The sequence below is a fragment of the Bos grunniens genome, chromosome 12 (assembly GCF_055505025.1).
Source record: "Bos grunniens cultivar Pamir isolate PY7600 chromosome 12, Bosgru_T2T1.0, whole genome shotgun sequence".
Classification (NCBI taxonomy): Eukaryota; Metazoa; Chordata; class Mammalia; order Artiodactyla; family Bovidae; genus Bos; species Bos grunniens.
This window is the reverse complement of record NC_141176.1, coordinates 16,215,125-16,237,480: the sequence shown is the minus strand read 5'-3', so window position 1 is coordinate 16,237,480 and position 22,356 is coordinate 16,215,125. Positions and strand designations below refer to the sequence as shown.

The following is a 22,356-nucleotide window of genomic DNA, read 5'->3' as shown; positions in this document are numbered from 1 at the left end:
TGCGTAATGAGTAACGTATAAGCAGCTGAAAGCGGTGGGCCTGGAGGGTCAGATTCAGGTTCCCCTGATTTGCCTGACTCTCAAGTTCAGGCTTTTGACCTCTGGAACATCCTGCCATGTCGTAAAAGCAGTTGCATTTGAAAAAAAAATTCAGTCCCAACTGGGCACAGGCAGGGGTCCAAATTATCTTTGTTTCTGAGCCAGTGAGAGCTACCCAGAGACTGTTTGCTTCAGGTTCTAAACACATGAAATGAGGTTCAGGCAGGAAAGAGCATCCTTCCCTGAGCCGGGCAACCAAGCTGAGTGTTTCTCCAGTTTGAGAACAATTTTGATGCTCAACATATGCCACTGAGCTTCTCCAGAGCTCTGTCTTCGTCTCCAGCTCCTATCTCCCTCTAAGGCCATTAGATGCAGAGCTGGGCTCCAGCCCCGCTTACCTTGCCCCTGACTCAGCTCTTCCCAGGCTCCCGGTGTCCCCACGCGGGCTGCCTCGTGGCCAGATAGCCTGTTGTCTGTTTTGCCCTCAGCTAAAAATATCTCTAGCACACTTCCCAGACCTGCTGCTCCATTTCCCTCCTCACTGCCACGTTGTCCTTGCTTCATCCTCCTCCTTTACAGGTAGAAAGATCTGGAGGCAGGAGCCAAGGGGAGGAGAAGAGGAGGAGGCGAACCAAGGCCATTCCTTTCCTCTCTTCTTCCCTTGCAAATCCAGACACAGTTGAAATATAATAAGCATCTTTCAGCCGCGTGAACAGATGTTGCAGTAAATGTCACAAGAAAGCATCAATGTGCTTTCACACTCAAGGGGACAGAGCTGTAAGAAAGCCCTGTCCACTGCTGTTAGGAGTCACAGAAGGGAAAATGACAATATTACAAGAGGCACGGGGCTCCTATTTGGTTCAAGGCAGATTGTAATATGAAAAACACCATTTGCCTTTCCCTGATGACACTTTAAGCATTATGGAAGCACGTTCACCCAGAAAATAGTCAATATCTTACAGCCTTCTTTCCTGTTTTCCTAGGAAAGATGTACAGAATCATTCTGCCTCTTTATTGCTCCTCTTTGCTCCCTCCTCCCACCCTCGGCAGTGTCAGAAGCAGATGCTGTTGCCTTGGCAACATTACAGAATAAACTTGTTGCTTCTGAACCAGCTGTACCCAACCCGGGTTGTGTCAAGGCAGTTTGTTTCCTTTTCCTGTTCATCATCTGCTGAAAGTCAGGCTTCATAATTCAGATACTGACCTTCCTTAACTGTCCCATGAGGGCTTACTTCTCACACCCATCTCAGAGTTAGAAGGGCTGGTGGTTCATTTGAATTCAAGTCTTTCCTAAAGGACCCTTAATAAAATATATACCTGTTGCTGGTGAGAGGGGACCCACCAACACATTACAATCCAATGGGATATGCCAGTGTTCTTTCTTACAGAAGACAATCTCAATGGACAGCATAGGGCCACCACGTGAAAAAAACAAGTGTTAATACACTGTCCCCTTCCCTCTCTATAGACATGCATTTACTAATTTATCTATTTGTCCTTATTTCAAGAAGGACAGTGATTAGAACAGTTATACTTGTGTCTTAAAACAGATTGGAAAAATACAGAACAATATTCCAAAATTACCAATAATCCTGCTACAAAACACTTTGTTTATTGAACATTTTTTCTCTCATGCTGTATGTTTATTTAAAAATCAGATGGCTTTGTTTTATAATTTCATATCCTGATTTCCCAATTTAATATACATTGGGCATTTTTGCACATTTAAAAAACTATTTGAAACATGATGTCTCTCTCTCTCTCCTTTCTACCATCCTTCTCTCTCTAAGCACTGTTTTATTTATTAAATAAACTGGTCATTTTTCCTGTAGTTTCCAATGACCTGATTTTGCTAATAGGACCTCCCCATTTTGTCATTTATCATATTCTATTTTGTCATTGATCATGTTCCTCTGTCCCCTATATTCTCTAAAAAATGTTAGCTACATCTCAAAGTTTGATCAGATTCATGTTGTTCCTTTGGTAGGACTGCTTTTTTGACACTTCCCAGGAGGTACCCAATACCTGGTTGTCCTTCTGTGAAGAAGTCAAAGATGATCACTGCCCAGATTCATTATTTCATTAGGAATTTCAAACAGATGAATATTCTCACTTTACCACTATTTCTACATTCATTAACTGAAGTTATAAGGAGAAAGTTCTCTTCATTGACTCTAATTATATTGAGGCATAGCTCATAGAAGGCAGGATAAACGTGTAATTTATTCCCTTTATTTGCCAGTTATCAAAATAATGAATTAAGTGCCAAGCACCATGCAAATGGAACTAATTAGTTTTTCTAGCATCATTATGAATGCGTGGATTTAAACATATTTGATGTGTTTCAGTCCATTGCAGTTATTATTCTTAATCATGTGCCAACGGTCCCATCTTCAGCCAGTAGGAGCCTCTTCACTTTGCTTTCTAAATCCTTAAACAGATCCTAGCTTTTTTTTCCTAGTGCTTTTTAAAAACTACATCCTTACTTCCTGTTGTTATGGGATGTTCCAGGCTCATCTTAAACATTTTCTGTTCCAGATCTAGAGCTAGTCATTTCTTTAAACAGATCCAGTTTGTTTGCTTCTAAGTGGGAAATTTTATATAGAAGCTGGGTTTTAAGGTATTCATCTTCAAGGTCTTTTCTGTGGACAGAATTAAGCAACTTTGCTTTGGCTTTCCCCTCCCCCTCCTCGTCCTTCTCTCCTCCTCCTGCTCTGCCTGCTCCTTAACATAAAATACTCCCTTGCAATGATTGCCATTTGAATTCAAGATTACAGTATTTTTCAGACCTCATCAATCTTATACCTGTGGTTCCTTTCTCTTACATCAATGACACCACCATAATTAGTCATTTGCTTCATCAACAATACACACACATTGAATTACCCCAAAACGAATGGTTCAAAGCCGCAACAAACACAAATATGCATCACAGTACCTGTGGATCAGCAAATCATAAGTAGCTTAGCTGCAGGGTCTGGGTCTAAGATTCTCAGGGTCTGGAGGGTCCAGAAAGCATGATTTCTGGCTTCTCTCAAAGTGAGCTGGTAAAAAATGCAAGGTATGAATGGCAATGCCTTGGGTAATCAAGCCTCAAAAATCCTACAGAGTCATGGCTATCACTTTCTATGGTGAAAGTTCCTTGTCTAGGCCAGGTCTGAAAATGAGTCTCCACAACTTTCAACTCCAGCCTCTGAGCTCTTGTTTCTACCCTGGAGGTCATCTTTTCTTTTTCATAAAAGGTAGCCCAGGTTTTCTGCTCAAAAGTTTTCTCAGTTTGCTTCCTACCAATAGGAGCTCAGGGTCCAAAGGCTTCTTATCAATTTTATACTAATTTGGCCCCTTTCAATCCAACCATGTTCAGTTCAGCTGCTCAGTTGTGTCCAACTCTTTGCGACCCCGTGGACTGCAGCACACCAGGCTTCCTTGTCCATCACCAACTCTCGAAGTTTGTTCAAACTCATGTCCATTGAGTCGGTCATGCCATCTAACCATCCCATCCTCTGTCGTCATCTTCTCCTCCAACCTTCAGTCTTTCCCAGCATCAGGGTCTTTTTCATGAGTCAGTCCTTCACATCAGGTGGCCAAAGTATTGGAGTTTCAGCTTCAGCATTAGTCCTTCAGTGAATATTCAGGACTGATTTCCTTTAGGATGGACTGGTTGCATCTCCCTGCAAAAGGGACTCTCAAGAGTCTTCACCAACACCACAGTTCAAAAGCATCAGTTCTTCAGCACTCAGCTATTTTTATAGTCAAACTCTCACATCCATACATGACTACTGGAAAAACCATAGCTTTGACTAGATGGACCTTTGTTGGCAAAGTAATGTCTCTGCTTTGTAATATGCTGTCTAGGTTGGTCATAACTTTTCTTCCAAGGAGGAAGAGTCTTTTCATCTCACAGCTGCAGTCACCATATGCAGTGATTTTGGAGCCCAAAATAAAGTCTGTCGCTGTTTCCATTGTTTTCCCATCTATTTGCCATGAAGTGATGGAACCGGATGCCATGATCTTAGTTTTCTGCCAACTTTTTTTTTTTAAAACTTAGTTTTAAGCCAGCTTTTTCACTCTCCTCTTTCACTTTCATCAAGAGGCTCTTTAGTTCTTCTTTGCTTTCTGCCATAACATTGGTGTCATCTGCATGTCTGAGGTTATTGATATTTCTCCTGGCAATCTTGATTCTAGCTTGTACTTCATCCAGCCTGGCATTTCACATGATGTACTCTGCATATAAGTTAAATAAACAGGGTGACAATATACAGCCTTGACATACTCAGTCCCCAATTTGGAACCAGTCTGTTGTTCCATGTTCAGTTTGAACTGTTGCTTCTTGACCTGCATAAAGATTTCTCAGGAGGCAGGTCAGGTGGTCTGGTATTCCCATCTTTTAAGAATTTTCCACAGTTTGTTGTGATCCACACAAAGGATTGGCGTAGTCAATAAAGCAGAAATAGATGTTTTTCTGGAACTCTCTTGCTTTTTCGATGATCCAACAGATGTTGGCAATTTGATCTTTGGTTCTTCTGCCTTTTCTGAATCCAGTTTGAACATCTGGAAGTTCATGGTTCACATACTGTTGAAGCCCGGCTTAGAGAATTTTGAGCATTACTTTGTTAGCATGTGAGATGAATGCAATTGTGCGGTAGTTTGAACATTCTTTGGCATTGCCTTTCTTTGGGATTGGAATGAAAACTGACCTTTTCCAGCCCTGTGGCCACTGCTGAGTTTTCCAAATTTGCTGACATATTGAGTGCAGCACTTTCCCAGCATCATCTTTCAGGATTTGAAATAGCTCAACTGGAATTCCATCACGTCCACTAGCTTTGTTCATAGTGATGCTTCCTAAGGCCCACTTGACTTCACATTCCAAGATGTCTAGCTCTAGGTTGGTTCTTCTAGTTCTTCTGTGTATTCTTGCCACCTCTTCCTAATATCTTCTGCTTCTGTTAGGTCCATGCCATTTCTGTCCTTTATTGTGCCCATCTTTGCATGAAATGTTCTCTTGGTATCTCAAATTTTCTTGAAGAGATCTCTAGATTTTCCCATTCTATTGTTTTCCTCTATTTTTTTGCACTGATCACTGAGGAAGGCTTTCTTAGCTCTTCTTGCTATTCTTCGGAACTCTGCATTCAAATGGGTATACCTTTCCTTTTCTCCTTTGTTTTTCCCTTCTCTTCTTTTCTCAGCTATTTGTAAGGCCTCCTCAGACAACTATTTTGCTTTTTTGTATTTCTTTTTCTTGGGGATGGTCTTGATCCCTGCCTCCTGTACAATGTCAGGAACCTCCATCCATATTTCTTCAGGCACTCTGTCTATCAGATTTAATCCCTTGAATCTATTTGTCACTTCCACTGTATAATCATAAGGGATTTGATTTAGGTCATACCTGAATGGTCTGGTGGTTTTCCCTACTTTCTTCAATTTAAGTCTAAATTTGGCAATAAGGAGTTCATGATCTGAGCCAGTCAGCTCCTGGTCTTGTTTTTGCTGACTGTATAGAGCTTCTCCATCTTTGGCTGCAAAGAATATAATCCATCTGATTTCAGTATTGACCATCTGGTGATGTCCATGTGTAGAGTCTTCCCTTGTGTTTTTGGAAGAGGGTGTTTGCTATGACCAGTGTGTTCTCTTGGCAAAACTCTGTTAGCCTTTGCCCTGCTTCATTTTGTACTCAAGGCCAAATTTGCCTGTTTCTCTGGGTATCTCTTGACTTCCTACTTTTGCATTCCAGTCCCCTATGATGAAAAGGACATCTTTTTTGGTACTTCTGTGTGGTACTTCCGCCAATTTACTTCCTTTAAAAATATCTGATGGGGTTGTTGTGAAGAGGAAAATAAGATATTTCACTGTAGAAGTACTTGACCTCACAGGCCAACTATTTAGCATGCTGCCTGATATCTACCGAGCATTTAAATAGTTTTTAAACGTTTTATTTATTTAATTTTGGTTGTGCTGGGTCTTTGTTGCTGTGTGGGATTTTCTCTTGTTACAGCAGGTGGGTGCTACTCTTCGTTGCAGTGAGTGGGCTTCTCCCTCCGGTGACCCCTCTTGTTGCCGAGCACAGGCTCCAGGGCAAGCGGGCTTCAGTAGCTGCAGTGCCAGGGGTCTAGAACACAGGCTCAGAAGTTGTGGCGCACGCACTTAGCTGTTCCCTGGTATGTGGGATATGTGGGATCTTCCACAACTAGGGTTTGAACCCATGTCTCCCACCTTGGCAGGTGGGTTCTTTACCACTGAGCCACCAGGGAAGCCCTCTATTAAGAATTCAAATGTTTGTTATTATTAGTCTCATCAGCAGCAGAGGAGAATGTCAATCTCAGTTAAGATTTATCAGCCCTGAATATGATTGTTTAAAAATAAGAAGTGCCAATTTGACACATAAAAGATGCTATCTTGCTTCATGGACTTCTCTAATTTCTAGTTCTATTGAACATTTATCATTCATTTATGAATCTGTTGTTGTTATAACTGCTACAAATATATCCCTCAATATTTTGAGTTTTTTCAATGTTAGTTGTTAGACATTATTTTGATGTAGAGTTTAGCATTTTATGTAATCAGTATTTTCCTTTCTGATTACTTCAATAGTCTTTTAAAATATTTATGAATATTCCAGTACTTCAAAATTTGATTATTTGCTCATCCACACGTTATTTCAATATATTTGGGGCAAATATCTCACATACAGAAAAGTGCACTGATCATTAGTTCATAGCCAGACTTCCCTGGTGGTACAGTGGATAAGAATCTGCCTGCCAATGCCAGGGACATGAGTTCAATCCCTGGTCCTGGAAGATCCCACACGCTGTGGAGCAATGAAGCCCATGCACGACAACTACTGAGCCCACGGGTTGCAACTACTGAAGCCCGAGTGCCTAGAGCCCGAGCTCTGAAACAAGAGGAGCCACCGCAGTGAGAAGCCTGCACAACCCAACGGAGAGTGGTCCCCACTGGCCACAAATGGAGAAAAGCCACAACAAAGACCCAGAACCACCCAAAATAAATAAATAAAAACTTTTTTTTTTCCACAGCCTAAAGAATTTCCACCAAATGGATATACCCATTGTATTGTTCTCTTGGGCTGCCATAACAAAGTATCACAGTCTGACTGGCTTTCACGGCAGGCATCTATAGGACAGTTCTGGAAATGTCTGAGAAGTCTGAGGTCGACGTGCCCTCAGGGTCAGTTCCTCCTGGAGTCTGTGAGGGAGAATCTGTCCCACGCCTCTCCCTTGGCTTCTGGGGGTTTGCTGCTCGTCATCAGATTCCCTGGTGGCTCAGACGGTAGAGTCTGCCCACGATGCAGGAGACCTGGGTTTTATCCCTGGGTTAGGAAGAGCCCCTGGAGGAGGGCATGGCAGCCCACTCCAGTATTCTTTCCTGGAGAATCCCATGGACAGAGGAGCCCGGCAGGCTACAGTCCACGGGGTCACAAAGAGTCAGACCAACTCTTTTACTGAGCGACTAACCCTTTCACCTTTCAGGATTGTAGGGTAGCCATATGTTTGGCTTTACTAGATGGTTCCAAGCAGTTTTCCAAAGTGGTTTCCAGCAGGGCATGAGAATTTTGGTTGTTCCACATGCTCATCAGAACTTTGGGTTGACTTGGACAAAAATAATTTTGATGGGAAGATGATAATAATGATAATACCTTCTCACTAAAGTTATTATTAAAACCAGTCATTGGGCTGGCTATTTTACTTATATTATCTCATTTCATCTTTAAACTACTTTTCAAGGGAGTTGTTAGCTTCATTTTTACAGACAAACAAAACTAAGCATCAGTGAGATCACATAATTTGCCCAAAGTAGCAGTAAGTAGCGAAGTAGGTTTCCAAGTCAAATCTGTCCAATTACCTATCTCTGAGACTTTCTGGTCCAGGTAAAATGTAAATCTGGTTGCTAAGGAGGTGAAGGGGAAACCTTAGGCATTGCGGAACAGCAGGAGAGGGTTGGTGCGGCTGCTGCCAAGGGGCCAACTTAGTGGCAAGAGGCAAAACAGCTCTAAATCTTTATTTGAAAGCTTGTTTGTGCCACCATATTTTGGGTACATCAACCATGAGAATCTGTTACCAGGGTTAGCTTCAGACATTTCCCAATGGATGATTATTTTGAGGACTGATTCTGAGAACAGATGGATAAGCTTAATATTCAAAAATAGAGTGATGCAAACCAGTTTGAGGGTAGAGAGTTAGAACAAGAGGTCAGGTTAAGAAAAAGCATCCTTACTAGCAGATCTGTGGCACTGCCTAGTCAGTCACTGATGTCAATATGCACTCCTTAGCCCTTCAGGCCTCATTCCCAAGCCCAATGTCCAGTTGATACCAAGTAATACACTTAAGGGAGAAGGCAATGGCACCCCACTCCAGTACTCTTGCCTGGAAAATCCCATGGATGGAGGAGCCTGGTAGGCTGCAGTCCATGGGGTCGCTAAGAGTCAGATACGACTGAGCGACTTCACTTTCCCTTTTCACTTTCATGCTTTGGAGAAGGAGATGGCAACCCACTCCAGTGCTCTTGCCTGGAGAATCCCAGGGACGGGGGAGCCTGGTGGGCTGCCGGCTATAGGGTCACACAGAGTCGGACACGACTGAAGCGACTTAGCAGCAGCAATACACTTAAGAACGTAGCAAGGGCTTCCCTGGTGGTCCAGTGGTTAAGAATCTGTCTTGCAATGCAGGGAACACCAGTTTAATCCCTGATCTAGGAAGATCCCACCTGCCTCCGAGAAACCAAGTCCATGCTCCACAACAGCTAAGCCCGCCCTCTAGGGACTGTGCTGCACAATAAGAGAAGTCACAGCAATGGGAAGCCCACGCACCACAACTAGAGAGACCCCACTCACCACTACAGAAAGTCTGTGTGCAGCAACAAAGACCCAGCTAGAGAAAAAAAGAACATAGCGAGAGTCAAGTCTGTTCTTATCATGCCCAGTGCTCCCATGGGTAAACATCCATGGGGGAAAATAATTCACAGAGCAGAAAGGAAAAACATTATGGAAATAATCACTCTTCCACTAAAGACACTCAATAGGCTCAAGAATTGAGAGGCTGCTTTGAATCAGGCACTGGGATGGATTCTTCCAGATACATCATATCTTAGTCTTCCCAGTAACCTTGAGGGAGAAATAAGTTGCTATTATCTCTATGCTACAGGAGTGGGAACTGAGCCTCAGTGAGGTTTCAGGAAACCTGTCTGAGGTTACCCAAAGGGAGAAACAAACTGCATAATAGTTCCATTCTAACAAAGGATGTAGAAAGAGAAAGTTTGGACCTTCTGAATTACGAACTGCGTCTTTAAGGACTCTATGGGAGTATATGCTAATTTTTATTTTTATATTTTTAAGGAAGACAATAAAAGAATACTGAAGGTTTTCCTGCTAAAAGCTTGTTCTGGAAAATGAAAACCATAGAAAAAGAACTCCAGAAGTACAGACCAGCAACTCTTATTTATGAATCGTACAATGAACAGGGCTTCCCCTGTGGCTCAGCAGGAAAGAATTTGCCTGCAATGCAGGAGATGCAGGTTCAATCCCTGGGTCAGGAAGATTTCCTGGAAGAGGGCATGGCAAGCCACTCCAGTACTCTTGCCGGGAAAATCCCAGGGGCAGAGGAGTCTGGCAGGCTACAGTCCATGGAGTCGCAAAGAGTCAGACATGACTGAAGCCCCTGAGCACATAATGAACACGTTGGTCCAGGGACTCATATCCTATAAAAGTATCACATTGATGAGGTTCTAATCAGTTCAAATGTTGTCATCTTCTAACTTTGCGCCAGTGCAATTATTTTAGAAAGTACAGTTTCCATTTTAATGGGCGCTTGGCTTATTCATTTCTGAAAACATTGGTTTGGTTTCAAACTCAATTGAAAATGAACACCTGGGTTTTGTCCTGGTTTCAGGAAACCCACACATTTTTTTTTCTCTCTATACTTTAATCAGTAGCTGTTTTAATTGCCTTACCAGGTCACAGACGTCACTGTCCCAGCTGTGTGTAAGCTTTACCTACATCACAACCCAAGCACGGCAGCCCGAGTGGAGCGAGAGCCATTCAGGAAGAAGCAATGTGCTCTCACACTCTGGGTGTAATTCACACCCAAGCCTGATACTCACCCAGGCTCGCTGGGTGCAGGCTGACTTCCCACCGGAGAAACAGCCAAAGAGGATGGGAAACACAGCACACGCCACTCTGCTGCGTGAGCCCCAGAGAATGACCAAGTCATCAGAGCTTGTCCGCCCCAAACTCTAAGACTCCTCATGTACTACTCACAGCCTTTCTCCCCAAACAAGTAGGTGGGCTTAAGCACCCCCAGCAGCCCAGTTCTGAAGAGAGACAGAGTGCCGTTTGAGGACTGGAATGCCCTCTGCCTGCTCCAGCACAGAAATGTGCTGCTGGCATTCACAGAGACAAGCAAACGATGTGGTATTGTGGTATGTGTGCTCTTAATCTCTATTTTAATGTCTCCAACAATCTAGTGGTTAATTAGCAATTTGCTGCCCACCAATATGCAAATGAATGACAAGCAAAAGCCCTCCGCATCTGTAATTATTTTGCTGATTTACAAGCCTCTCTCCTCTCCCTGTAGCTTTTCCCTCTGTGTGTGCATTCATGCACCAGGGATTTCATTATTTTTAGAAGCATACACTGTACACTTTTAAGCTTTAATACTTTCAGGCTTCAATAATTACAGTATTACGGATATACATACACATTTCCCCCCCTCCAACTCCAAATGCATGTCAGGAATGCTTTTCTCTTTGATAAAGACTGGAGAGTAAGATTTATCAAGCGGCTGAAATCCAAATCGCAGAGAGAGTCAGAGCTCAAGATTGAAAGATGCATGATTCTGCCGCTGCCAAATCCTTATCTGGAATTGGAGGAGTCTTGTAATATTTGATTTTCTCCCAAGCAGCTCTGGTGAATCGGAGCCACGATCTGCCTTATCCATCTGCCTACTTTGGAGCTGGGTGTTTTACTATTTGGCGGTTTAAATGCTTCACGTTTTTGCCAGCGCATTAAGAAAGGCTCTCATGTTAAATTAAGTCAATTAATAAATGAGACACATTAAGCAATCAATTTTGTCAGCCTATCTCCCCGGCATTATGTATGGTTGGCTGTAATCACAAGATAAATGCAATGTGCTGATCTATGGTAATGTTCAATAATACATTCTCCGCCAGGCTCAATTCATCAGGGAGTTTCGGTAGAGGAGACATTTGTTATTGGCTGTCTCTGCACCTCAAGGATAACATTTCTGTCCTTTTGATTGGCCGCCTCACTGCTGCAAGATTCTAACCGTCTTATTTTGATGATGAATATGAAGGCATGCTAAGCCGGGCTGGAGCGAGTGTCTCAGAGGCTGCGCGCCTTCCAGAGCCCAAGGACTTAACGGCTTCCTCCGCCACCTTCCTGTGCCAATCATCACCCAAAAAAAGTTGTGATGCTTTTCTTCACCCAGTGCTTTGGGGCTGTGTTAGATCTCATTCACCTCCGCTTTCAGCACAACAAGGCTAAACGGGTGTTCTCCGCCGCCGGGCAACTTGTCTGCGTTGTAAACCCCACGCACGACCTAAAGGTGAGTGGCTGGCTACCGTTTGATGTTCCCGTGGCCCGTGGCTCGGGTTCAAGTCCTTCCTCTGCAGGGGAGGGGGGCGGGGGCGGGGGAGTGGCGTCAGGGACCCTCCCACGGAGCCCGGGGCGCTCCAGGCAAAGGTCATCCCTCTGCTACATAAGGCGGTGTTGGGCACCTGGAGCCCCGCGCTGGGCTCCTTCTCCCTCTCTGGGTGTGTGGATGCTCTCGCGACGGCGTGTTTCCCTGCCTGGCGGGGGAGACTAGAGTCAGCGTCTATTTCTTTTACCCCACGCTGTCAGCCTAGGAGTCGGAGGTGGGGGTGTGTGTGTGTCAGAAGTGAGGGTGTTGGAGGGAGTAGGGGGCGTCCCCCTCCCTCTCCCAAATACTTGTGGGCAAGTGTTTAGGAGAAGGTTTGAAAAGTTACCCACATTGCAGGCTGTCCCGTGTGCTGGAAAGGCAGGCAGGAAGCACACGGATTTCTGAAGCCCCCTCTGCTCCTGAAGTAGCTGGGCTGGGCGGTCGCGAGACGGGACCCAACCCTCCCACACCAGACAGGGGTCTGGGAGCTGGGGAGGGGGCGCTTTCTGCAAAGTGTGTTTTCCCTGTGCTCAGACTCAGCCTGGGGGGCGCGGGGCGGGGGTGTCGGTAGGAGCTCGTCTTCTTTGCATCCTGAGAGCTGGATGCGCGATGCGCCTGGTGTATAAAGACGGGAGCAGGCAGATTGTTTCAGTAGCATTGTAATGAACCCCGCTCAGAGCCGCCACTGCTGGGATCACTGCAGGCGCTGCAGCCCTCTCATCTCTTTAGGTCAGCGCCCTTTAAGAGGACAGCCTCAACACGGGCTCGAGGGACCGCTCTGCATCCCCCGCCAAGATGACGGGGAAATGAACCGAGAGCCGCTTGGCTAGGGGAGGAGGGAAGATGGGCAGTGGGGGCGGTAGGGGGCAGTGCGAGGATGCAGCTGAACTCCCCCGCACCCCAGTGTGAAAGTCGCAGCCGCCTGGGCTCCGTCCCAGAATAAACGATGGACTCGTTTGGGAGTTGCTCTCATTATCGGGGCTGAGAGAAGAAGGGGAGGTGGGGGGAAAGGGCATCTGTGCCGCTAAGCAAAGGAACAGTCTCTGCGAGCATAGATCTGTCATTCTGACCACTGCTGTGGGGCAGGTCTTATTGCTTGTTGCTCATCACTTTATATACTCCTGCAGTCAGACTCTCTTCAGCTAGAGCCCTGCAGGCCAGTGCTAATGGGTACCTCCTCGCACCCCTACCCCCAACAATTCCTGGAAGTCCTCAGGAGGGCCAGCGGCCTGGAGCCCCTGGGCCCATATGCCAAGGCCCTTCCTGGATGGAAGGGTGATGGCCTACCTTGAGAGCACTATGGTGCTCTGGACCTAGGAAGTGATTTTCTGCAGGATCCAAGCTGGGATGAACACCATCTCAACTGCTCTGCCTCTCTCCTGCTCTGTCTCTCCCATCTCTCGCTCCACCCTCCCCTCTCCCCCTCATTCCTCTGTTTCTTTTTCCCTTCATGGCTTACTTTTATAAATGGGAATTCACCCCCAGTCATCCTTGGCAAAGTGAGTGTATGATGTACGTATTAAAATATGATTCTGAATTCCATTTTATGACTACTTTTGAGACCGCCTTCAAACTCCCATTATTTTGTCACTTTACATTTGTTTCTTCCCTGTGGCAAGAAATTCTGTTTATTCCTGCTTTGCATTTTAAAACTTTTACAAATTGTTTATGAGACTTAGTGTTTCCAAAGTTTCGATTTATATGGTTCGTTGGCTACAGCTGATGATGGAGGGGAAACAGGGTGCTAAGATCTTGGTAGGGGGTGGACTGAAAGTCATCTGTGCTTGTTTCTGTGATGTCAGCCTGGATTTTGACAGGCAGTCCTGCTGCCCAAACCCAGGAGTCCAGAGTCAGGGTTGGAGACCTTAGGTCAGTGCTGACCAGCTCTGTGACCTTGAATGACTCAGTGTCTCTGAGCCTTCCCTTCTTCATCTTCAGAATGAACCAATGAATCTCTAGCCTGCCTCCTCCGTGGCTCTGTGAGGCTGTGAAGGGATACTCAGGGTAGATGGGCTTTATTAACACTCCCTTCCACCCCCCAAATTATATTATTGCACGTCATTTGTAGGGTTCCATTAGGAATTTCAAAAGTTATTACTTAAAGCCTTCAGCCAACTTAGAAACTATATAAGCATGAATATAAAAATAGGTGACACGTGCTTTTAGAGGCTGTTTTCCATGGCTCACTTTGTCATGTACATACTCATTTGACTTTTTATTTCCCATAAAAAGCCACTTAGAGATTCTGCTCAGATGAGTGTCCTCACAGATAAACAAATCAAACTGAGGGATGCTTATGTTACCAGGGGGTACGACAGGACACACAGCATTTACAGAGGCTGTGCCAGGTACAGACAGACCTCTGCAGCCCAGGATGCCTCTGTGAAAGTCTCATCCATGCTCCAGGTGGCCCAGCAGGTAAGTTCTACCTGCTTCTCCAACCTGAGAGCTAACAGCTTGGAGCTTTTTTTGGAGCTTTTAAAGGCACAATTCTCTAGGAACACTGCTGCTCCATCATGAATATTAAGAAGTGTATAAAACCTCAAAAGAAAGTGCTCCTTCCAACCATTCCTTTCCAAAGACAGGCCACGGAAATATGCCTTGGATGTAAAAAGCTGCAATCCACGTAGGAAGAAAAAGTCTTTTTTTAAAGAAAAAAAAAATAGTTGTGGCCATGTTAAACCAGGATGGCTATTGATCTGCGGTGCTTCCCTGCACTTTGTACAACAGGCCGGTACATGATGTGGTGACCACGGACACAGAGACCGCAATCCCGCTTTCAAGTTTCTAGGTTGTGTGTTGCTCCCAAGAGGAACTGGGAAGCCTGTGTTTTTCTTTGTGGAAGCATTTTTACACTTTGTCCTTTCCTGTTCTTTCCTGAGAATGCTAGCAGTACTTCAGGATCTGAGGCAAGTGCTGAGTTATAATCAAAAACCACTTACTGAGCAGAGAAAACCGTGTATTTACCATGCTTCTATAGGTCACCTTCATTCTCAATCTCATTATGGCGCTTTACTCAGCAACCTGGGATTCCTTCAAGCAAGCTTGTTCTAGAAGCTTGCTTCTAAGTGGAGGCAAAGGCCTTCCCAGGGAATGCAGACAACCCAGTTAAACCCATTACACTCCTTAAGTCCACCCTTCTTAAAAGGGGTGTTTAGAGTCGCTGGCCTGAAATAAGAGGTTCTCCTTCTTCAAGAAGAATCCACTGCAGAGCTGGCTCCATGGACTGCAGACGGCATCCTGTGTTGTCCTGTGTCTGTCTGTCTCTGCCTGTAGAAGTGGCTCCTTGAAGGGATCAGGCCCCCCAGTTCTCCGTCCCAGCCTGTGGAAAGCGACCGCCAAGGAGCTGGTGATCTTGCCTGGCTGCCGTCTGCTTCCTTGCTCATGGAAGTCACTGAAATGTGGCCCAGGGGCTGCACCGAGCAGGGTGCAGGCTCATGTCCTGATTTAGCACCACTTTCTCCCTCCTGTCCTTCGCTTGTTTACAAACCAAGAAAGCCTTTCTCTCCCGGCTCCTCTCCCATCCACACTCGCTGCTTGGACAATGACCTGCCCCGGCAGCCCTCTCTGCTCCTGCCCCATCTCCAGCGGTGCCCTTTGAAGAGTGGACTGGCCAGTCTATGCACCCCGGCCTCTCCAGGGAAGGGTCTGCAGTGTCCGCTGGAGCCCCTCTGGGGTCAGAGCTCAGCACTTCCCAAGCAGACTGGCACTGAGCCGGGGCTGGCTAGGAGACTTCCTCCCTGTAACCACAGCGCTTGATAAACCAGGTTCTGAAACAAGTCTTGCAAAAGGCTTTCTGGCAAACTTCCCAAAGGCCCTAACCTCCCTACCGCTCCTGGGAGGCCATTCATGCCTCCATCCAGTGGGTCCAATCCCCAGAGCCCTTTTCTGTTGTAACCCGTTAACCTTGAGTCTATAGACAGACACACACATACACACACTCAGAGCCATGCGCACACACACAGTGGGCGGGACATGCGGGACAGTGTGGGCTTTAAGTGCCCGTACATGCTAAGCTGCTTCAGTTGTGTCCGACTCTTTTGTGACCCCACCAGGCTCCTCTGCCCATGGAATTCTCCAGACAAGAATACTGGAGTGGGTTGCCATGCCCTCCTCCAGGGTCTCTTCCCGACCCAGGGATCAAACCCAGATCTCTTGCATCTCCTGCACAGGCAGGTGGATCCTTTACCACTGGCACCACCTGGGAAGCCTAGCAGACACTAAACCCAAAATGAGGGCATTTTAGTACCAGGACTTGCAGCATCCACCTGCCTCTCATTCTGAGACCAAGCCATCTGGATGGATGTGTGCTGAGTGACAGTGGGGATGGGGTAGGGGCTGCATGGAGTTGGGGGAGGGGATGATTAAGGGAGAACCAAGGCAAACCTCACCTCAAGCGCCTCCACTGTTCAGGAAACCTTTGGAAATCCCATTCCGGCCTCAGGGCTTTCACTAAGACCTGGATGTTGTTTTTAGAGATGTAAAGGCGGCCTTGGAGTGTTCAGCCTGAACGCCTAGTTTCCGGCAGTTCAAGATGGTTTAGTAGCCGGCGTGTGGGTTTCTCAGCTCTTCCTGACACAGCCACCTCTGAGGGTCCCATCCCCCATTCCCTGGACATGTCAGCATCTTCCTTTGCTGTCCAGGCTGGAGGCTCTATTAGCGCCTTAGATGGGGGTGGTAGGGAGGGAATGGGGGGGGGGATGGGGAGACCAGTGGAGGAGGATAAGGGGGGCTGAAGATGGTCCCTGAGTCACTCTCTGAGCTTCAGTCTAAAGGCTTTCCCGTGCCGCCACCTCCAGCCCTTTGGTTTCTGTGAATACTGTATGACACTTGGCTCTGCAGTCACAGAGCAGTCATGCGGCTTTTCTGGTTAATGGTGATTGTAAATGAGGCTCCCGAGTCACATAACTGGAGGCTCCGGGCGGCCATTCGGGTAGCGGTGTGCTGTGATGGGGAGGGCAGAGGAGGCTGAAGCCGGTGTGGAGGTGAGGTAAGCCCACGACCTCGGCACTGCCTTTCTCTGGTAGCCCCCTGAAGCAAATTTTGTGGCCCTCCCTTCACCACGGTCCCTCAAGCAGCAGGGACTGTTTGGAAGCAAGGAGAAAACAGGGACTGAACGCTTTCTTTGAAATCCACAGAGAGGTCAGAATTATTTTGATGGCTTCCCTGAGGTTAAGGCAGAATATTTTTCTAGCAATTGACAATAAGAGAAAAATGAACTGTCTTGGGGTGGTATTTGACTCTTGGCAAAGTCACAGAGGATGAGATGGTTGGATGGCATCACCGATTCAATGGGCATGAACTTGGGCAAAATTCCCAGAGATGGTGAGGGACTGGGAATGCTGCAGTCCTTGGGGTCGCAAAGAGTCGGACACGACTTGGCGGCTGAGCAACAACAAAAAAGTCATCTGGATTCAACCAGCTGTGCTCCCCAGAGGGGAAAGCCGGCCTGTTTAGACACAAAGTGTCACGTGGAAAGGGTCCCACCCCAGAGAATGGAGCCCCACCCTCCCACGGGGATCGCCAGCTCAGAGAATGATGGGGAGGATGTCAGAACTGGGAGGCTGAATCTTCTTAGTCTACAGTCAAGGAAACTGAGGTGAGAGAGGGAAATGACTTGTATTTCCTACAGCTGCTGTAACAAATTACCACAAATGGGGAGGCACAAAATCAGAGAAATCTATTTCTCAAAGAAATCAGGAGGCTGTAGGTCCAAAATCAAGGTGCCAGCAAGGCCAGGCTCCCTCCAAAGTTCCAGGGAAGAATCTGTTCCTTGCTCATCCAGCTTCTGAGGGTTCCCTGTGTTCCTTGGCTTGTGGCCTCATCTCTCCACCTCTGCCTCTGGGGTCACATGGCCTCCTTCTCACCTCTGTGTGTCCATATCATAAGGACACAGGTGACTGTATTGAGGGCCTACCTGGATTGTCCCTACCTGGACAATCCAGGATTAGTTTTCATTGCAAGATCCTTAATTTAATCACACTTTGAAAGCTTTAGTCCCTCAGTCATGTCCAACTCTGGAACCCCATGGACTATAGCCTGCCATGCTCCTCTGTCCATGGAATTCCCCAGGCAAGAATACTGAAATGGGTTGCCATTTCCTTCTTTAGGGAATCTTTCCTGACCCAGGGATCAAACCTGGGTCTCCTATATTGCAGGCGGATTCTTTGCCATCTGAGCCACAAGGCAAGGCTAATCACACCTTTGGTCATATAATATTCACTCTGTTGCTCTTTAAGGTAATTCAGAAGTTCCAGGCACTAAGATGTGAATATCTTTATTCAACCCACTACTTCCCTCTTGCAGACTCAATCTATTTTGTGACAGAATTGGAACTGGAAGTTAGGTCGCCAAAGGTCAGACCTAGATCCCCGGCTGCCCCAGGCTGCCTTCCAGTTAGTCCAAACTAAACACCCCTTGCTTGAGTGCATGCTGTGGGAGCAGGAAATTGCGGGGACCCCCTTCCTGCACCCCATCAGCCCTAGACCAGCCAGTGTGACCCCATGGGCTGCACCACACACCCTGTCATCTCTCCTTTATCAGAGCCACATTTCCTTAGCAAATCAGGCCCTCTTCATCACCGCACGGAGTGCTAAGTCAATTCATTTGTGTTTGACTCTCTGCAACCCCATGGACTGCAGCCCACCAGGCTCCTCTGTCCATAAGATTCTCCAGGCAAGAATACTGGAGAGGATTGCCATTCCGTTCCCTAGGAGATCTTCCTGACCCAGGGATCAAATCCACATCTCATTATGTTTCCTGCATCGGCAGGCAGGTTCTTTACCACTAGCACCAGCTGGGAAGTCCTCTTTATCACCATCCTTCCTTATTCTCCTATCCCTTCCATAAATTTTCTTTCCCGTTTCAAATTCTTTTAAAAATAATATAATCTATGTGGATGCCTGCACATCAGACTTTAAAAATCAAATGATAAAGAGATACACTGTCAGAAGCATAGAGCATTAGATCTTGCCCTTGGCACGCAGTTTGTAAATCTACCAGATCAATACGGGGGTGAAGCAGTGGGTGTAGCGAAAACACACAGGCTTTGGGGCAGAAAGAGCTGAGCTCAAATCCAGACTGTTCCAGTGGCCGATGGGTGACTTTGAACAAATGACTTCGCCTCTCAGAGGCTTCATTTCCTTCTCTATAAAAAGCAGGAAAGAACGCCCACCTTCGATGGGGCTGCAAGGAGTAAATGAGCTCACAGAAGGAAAACGTCTGCCGTGGAGGAGAGAGTCTGTAAACAGCAGCCGTTATTGTCAACCCGGGTCATTACGATAAAAGCTAAAAGCCGCTCCTCGGAAGCTGGAGTCAGTCTCCCCACCACTCCACCTTCTGTCTTCCTCCACCGCCCCTCCCTTCCTTCGAGCCTCGGGCCTGCTGTTCCTTAGTATTTGTGAATTGCCCTTGGCCTTCAAGAGAGTTTTGAATAGAACAATTTCTTGCCCTAGGTAAAAGTCAGATTTGTCCTTATTGCCTAACTTCATAGAAAACCCTGAGCCCTGCTTGAGTTCCGAGCCTGGAAGTGCAGTGGGCGAGGGGCTGGATTGGGGGAGGATGAGCGTGCCAGGTGGGACACGGGCTGGCATGTGTGCCCTGGTGCCCAACATCAGCAGAGCCAGGAGCCCTGCCACAAGGTCCCCTCTCCTCCTGCCAGAGAAGGGTCCTCATGATGTATGCATGCTTTCTTTTCATTAGCGGCAGCCGAGTAAGCACAAGGGCCAGCGGGTCTGTGAGGGACATCTGATCGGGGTGAGGGTGTGAGGCTGAGTGACACCATTGAGAGACGCAACAGGGTGGGGAGAGGTAAGCGGGCAAAACCTGCAGGCTCCCTGGGAAACTGGACATTCATTTTCTCTCTGCCTGCAGTTCATTTTGCCCTGAGGAAGTCCCTTGCCTCTGAGCTAGTTGGGATGGTTGATGCTTAACGGAAGCTTGGTGTTCTTATTGAGCTGCTAAGTCGTGTCCGGCTCTTTGAGACCCTGTGGACTTGTAGGCCGCCAGACTCCTCTGTCCATGGGGTTCTCCAGGCAAGGATACTGGAGTGGGTTGCCATTTCCTCCTCCAGGGGATCTTCCTGACCCAGGGATGGAAACTGAGTCTCCTGCATTGGCAGGCTGAGCCACCAGCCACCATAGAGCCACCACTGGCAAGCTGATTTACCACTGAGCCACCTGTAGCCCCTGAAATCAAGGGAGAGAGAGGCTCTGGCCTTTCTAAGCCAAGAAAGAATTTCCTGGATCCTATGTTCAGGCAAGTCTATAAAAAGCACCGAGAAAGGCCACAGGGCTGGGCTCTTCCTTACTCTACCTGAGTTTCTACACAGACACAAACACACACACAGACACAGACACACACACACACAGACACACACACATACACACACACACACAGGGTCCATGGCGATTCTGAGATGCCAGCCTTTTTGGACCCTGAGTGGTCTCTGAATAGCAGTGCAAGATCAGAGGGTGTAAAGCCCAGTGGATGGGGTCCCCAGCACCCCCGTGGAGGAAAGAAGGGATCTTTCTTCCCCACCCAAACTGTCACTGACCTCCAGCCTCAGGAAAGAGGTAAAGGGAGAGATGGGAGAGAAAAGAGGAACATTCTAGTTGAGGCTTTAGACTCAGACCTAGCTGGGTTTGGATCCAGTGATGTCAGTTCCCTTGAGTAACCTCTTTGACCTCCCAGAACCCGCATTTCCTCAACTATTAAAATGCTTGTCATGAAGGTGAAATATAATGTAGATAAACTGCTTAGTACAGCACCCAGCACCTTGTACATACTCCATAAATGGTAGCTGTCGTCACTAGCAAGTGGAGCTCCTTAGAGATGTTCCTGATGCGCAAGATGTACCAAGATTCTTCTGCCCAACTTGGACAAGTGATCAAACTTCTCAGACTGGATGTTGGGGGAGAGAGAGGGAAGGGTCAGCAGTAAAAGGACCTGACCAAGATTTTGAAGCATAGTAGGTTCAAGCTCGGGCTTCCCAGGTGGCTCAGTGGTAAAGAATCCGCCTGCCAATGCAGGAGACGTGGTTTGACCCCTGGGTTGGGAAGATACCCTGGAGAAGGGAATGGCAGCCCACCCCAGCATTCTTGCCTGGAGAATCCCATGGACAGAGGAGCCTGGTGGGCTACAGTCCATGGAGTCGAAGAGAGTCAGACACGACTTAGCGACTAAACGACAACAGGTTCAAGCTCAGGGAACCAGACAGAGTCCAGGTCCTGGTTCAAACAGATGAGACCCAAAGGGGTGATGCCCAGGGTCACAACTGAGGCAGGGCAGGGCCCACTGCTCTATCTATGCTACCACACTGCTGGGGGCTGGGGCGTTGGATAAAGATGCTGCCTCTCTAATGTGAGCCACACATGCTGGGCATCTTCCCAGGGGGTCCTTGTCCTTAGGACCTTGGCAAGGTAACAACTAGCCAGGAAAACATGGGGTGTTTAAAAAGGCAGTGTTCCTCGCATCTCTACTGTTGGCATAAATACATAGCAAAGGACTGGGATGAGGCTGCAAGTGAAATCACCCAAGACACAAAGCCATAACCCCAGACTTTCAGATAGCAGGGTGGGTCAAGTTCTGCTACAAAAGGTGACGTTTTCATCTTGACCTGGGGCCCGGGATGAAAGCACCATCAGAAACCAATCTGTGATCAGCCCGATGTTTTTAGCAGACGAATAGGGTCCCTGTGGATCATTTAGAATTGTGGTCTAACTGGAAATGTCAGTTTTACTTGCAAGACGCTGTATCTCTTAATCATTTCTCGGTCCTTTAATGTATTTTTAATCACGAACCTGTGATTAGGAGGGAGCTGTGTGCTGCAGGGCTGTCTCCAGGCGGTACCAGGAACTCCAGCTGGAAGAGACTGGACTGTGGAAGGGGCAGGGCCCCCCAGGACAAAACTGGAGAGTGTCCTCTATGGAGGGGAAAGGCCACTGCGACCATTTTGGGGAGGGTGAGCATGGCATTAGGAAGGCTCCACAGAGACTGAACCGAATCCAGATCAATACAAGATTTTACAAAAGATGGGCCAGCTAGTCTAGCCATCTGCCCAGCTTTGTAGCCAGACGCCACAGTCCCTCAGATCTAATTCCTACGACTTCGCCAAGGATGTACCAGGAAGTCCAAGGCAGAAAGCCACTGAGAACCTTGTGTTCCCTTTCTATAAATTACAGGTATATTGTGACTTAGGCTAAGCTGGCTGCATATCCTGAAACCCACAGGCTGTGCTTTTCTGCTGTCCCAGTTATGCATACAATAATAACAATAATGATCAGAACAACCACAAAATAGCTACCATTTATGGCAGGCATGCTATGTCCAGGAACTGTGTTAAATGCTATGCATTTAATTCTCCCTAGGAAATAGTATATTATTATCATTCCATCAAAGCAGAGGAAAGGAAAAAAGCTTGCTCAGTGATACACAACTCTGTGCAGTGAAACCATTTAAAATTAAAATCCTGTGCTTGGGGGCTTCCCTGGTGGTTCAGTGGCAAAGAATCCACCTGCCAAGGCAGGAGGCTCGGGTTTGATTCCTGATCAGGGAAGATCCGACATGTCATGGAGCAGCTAAGCCCGTGCACCACAGCTATTGATCCTGTGCTCTAGAGCCTGGGAGCCACAACCACTGAGCCCATGCGCTGCAGCTGCTGAAGCTGACG

At 47.1% G+C, this 22,356-nt stretch overlaps 1 protein-coding gene across 1 annotated transcript in view; it reads left to right on the top strand.

Moving 5' to 3' along the window:
- Positions 1 to 11,363: 11,363 nt before the first annotated feature.
- SIAH3 (siah E3 ubiquitin protein ligase family member 3) overlaps positions 11,364 to 22,356 on the top strand; it is a 68,735-nt gene continuing 57,742 nt past the window's right edge. The window contains exon 1 of the mRNA XM_086328915.1: positions 11,364 to 11,612. Within this exon, the coding sequence (XP_086185041.1) occupies positions 11,478 to 11,612 (135 nt within the window). The 5' untranslated portion in view covers positions 11,364 to 11,477. The remainder of the gene's footprint in view (positions 11,613 to 22,356) is intronic.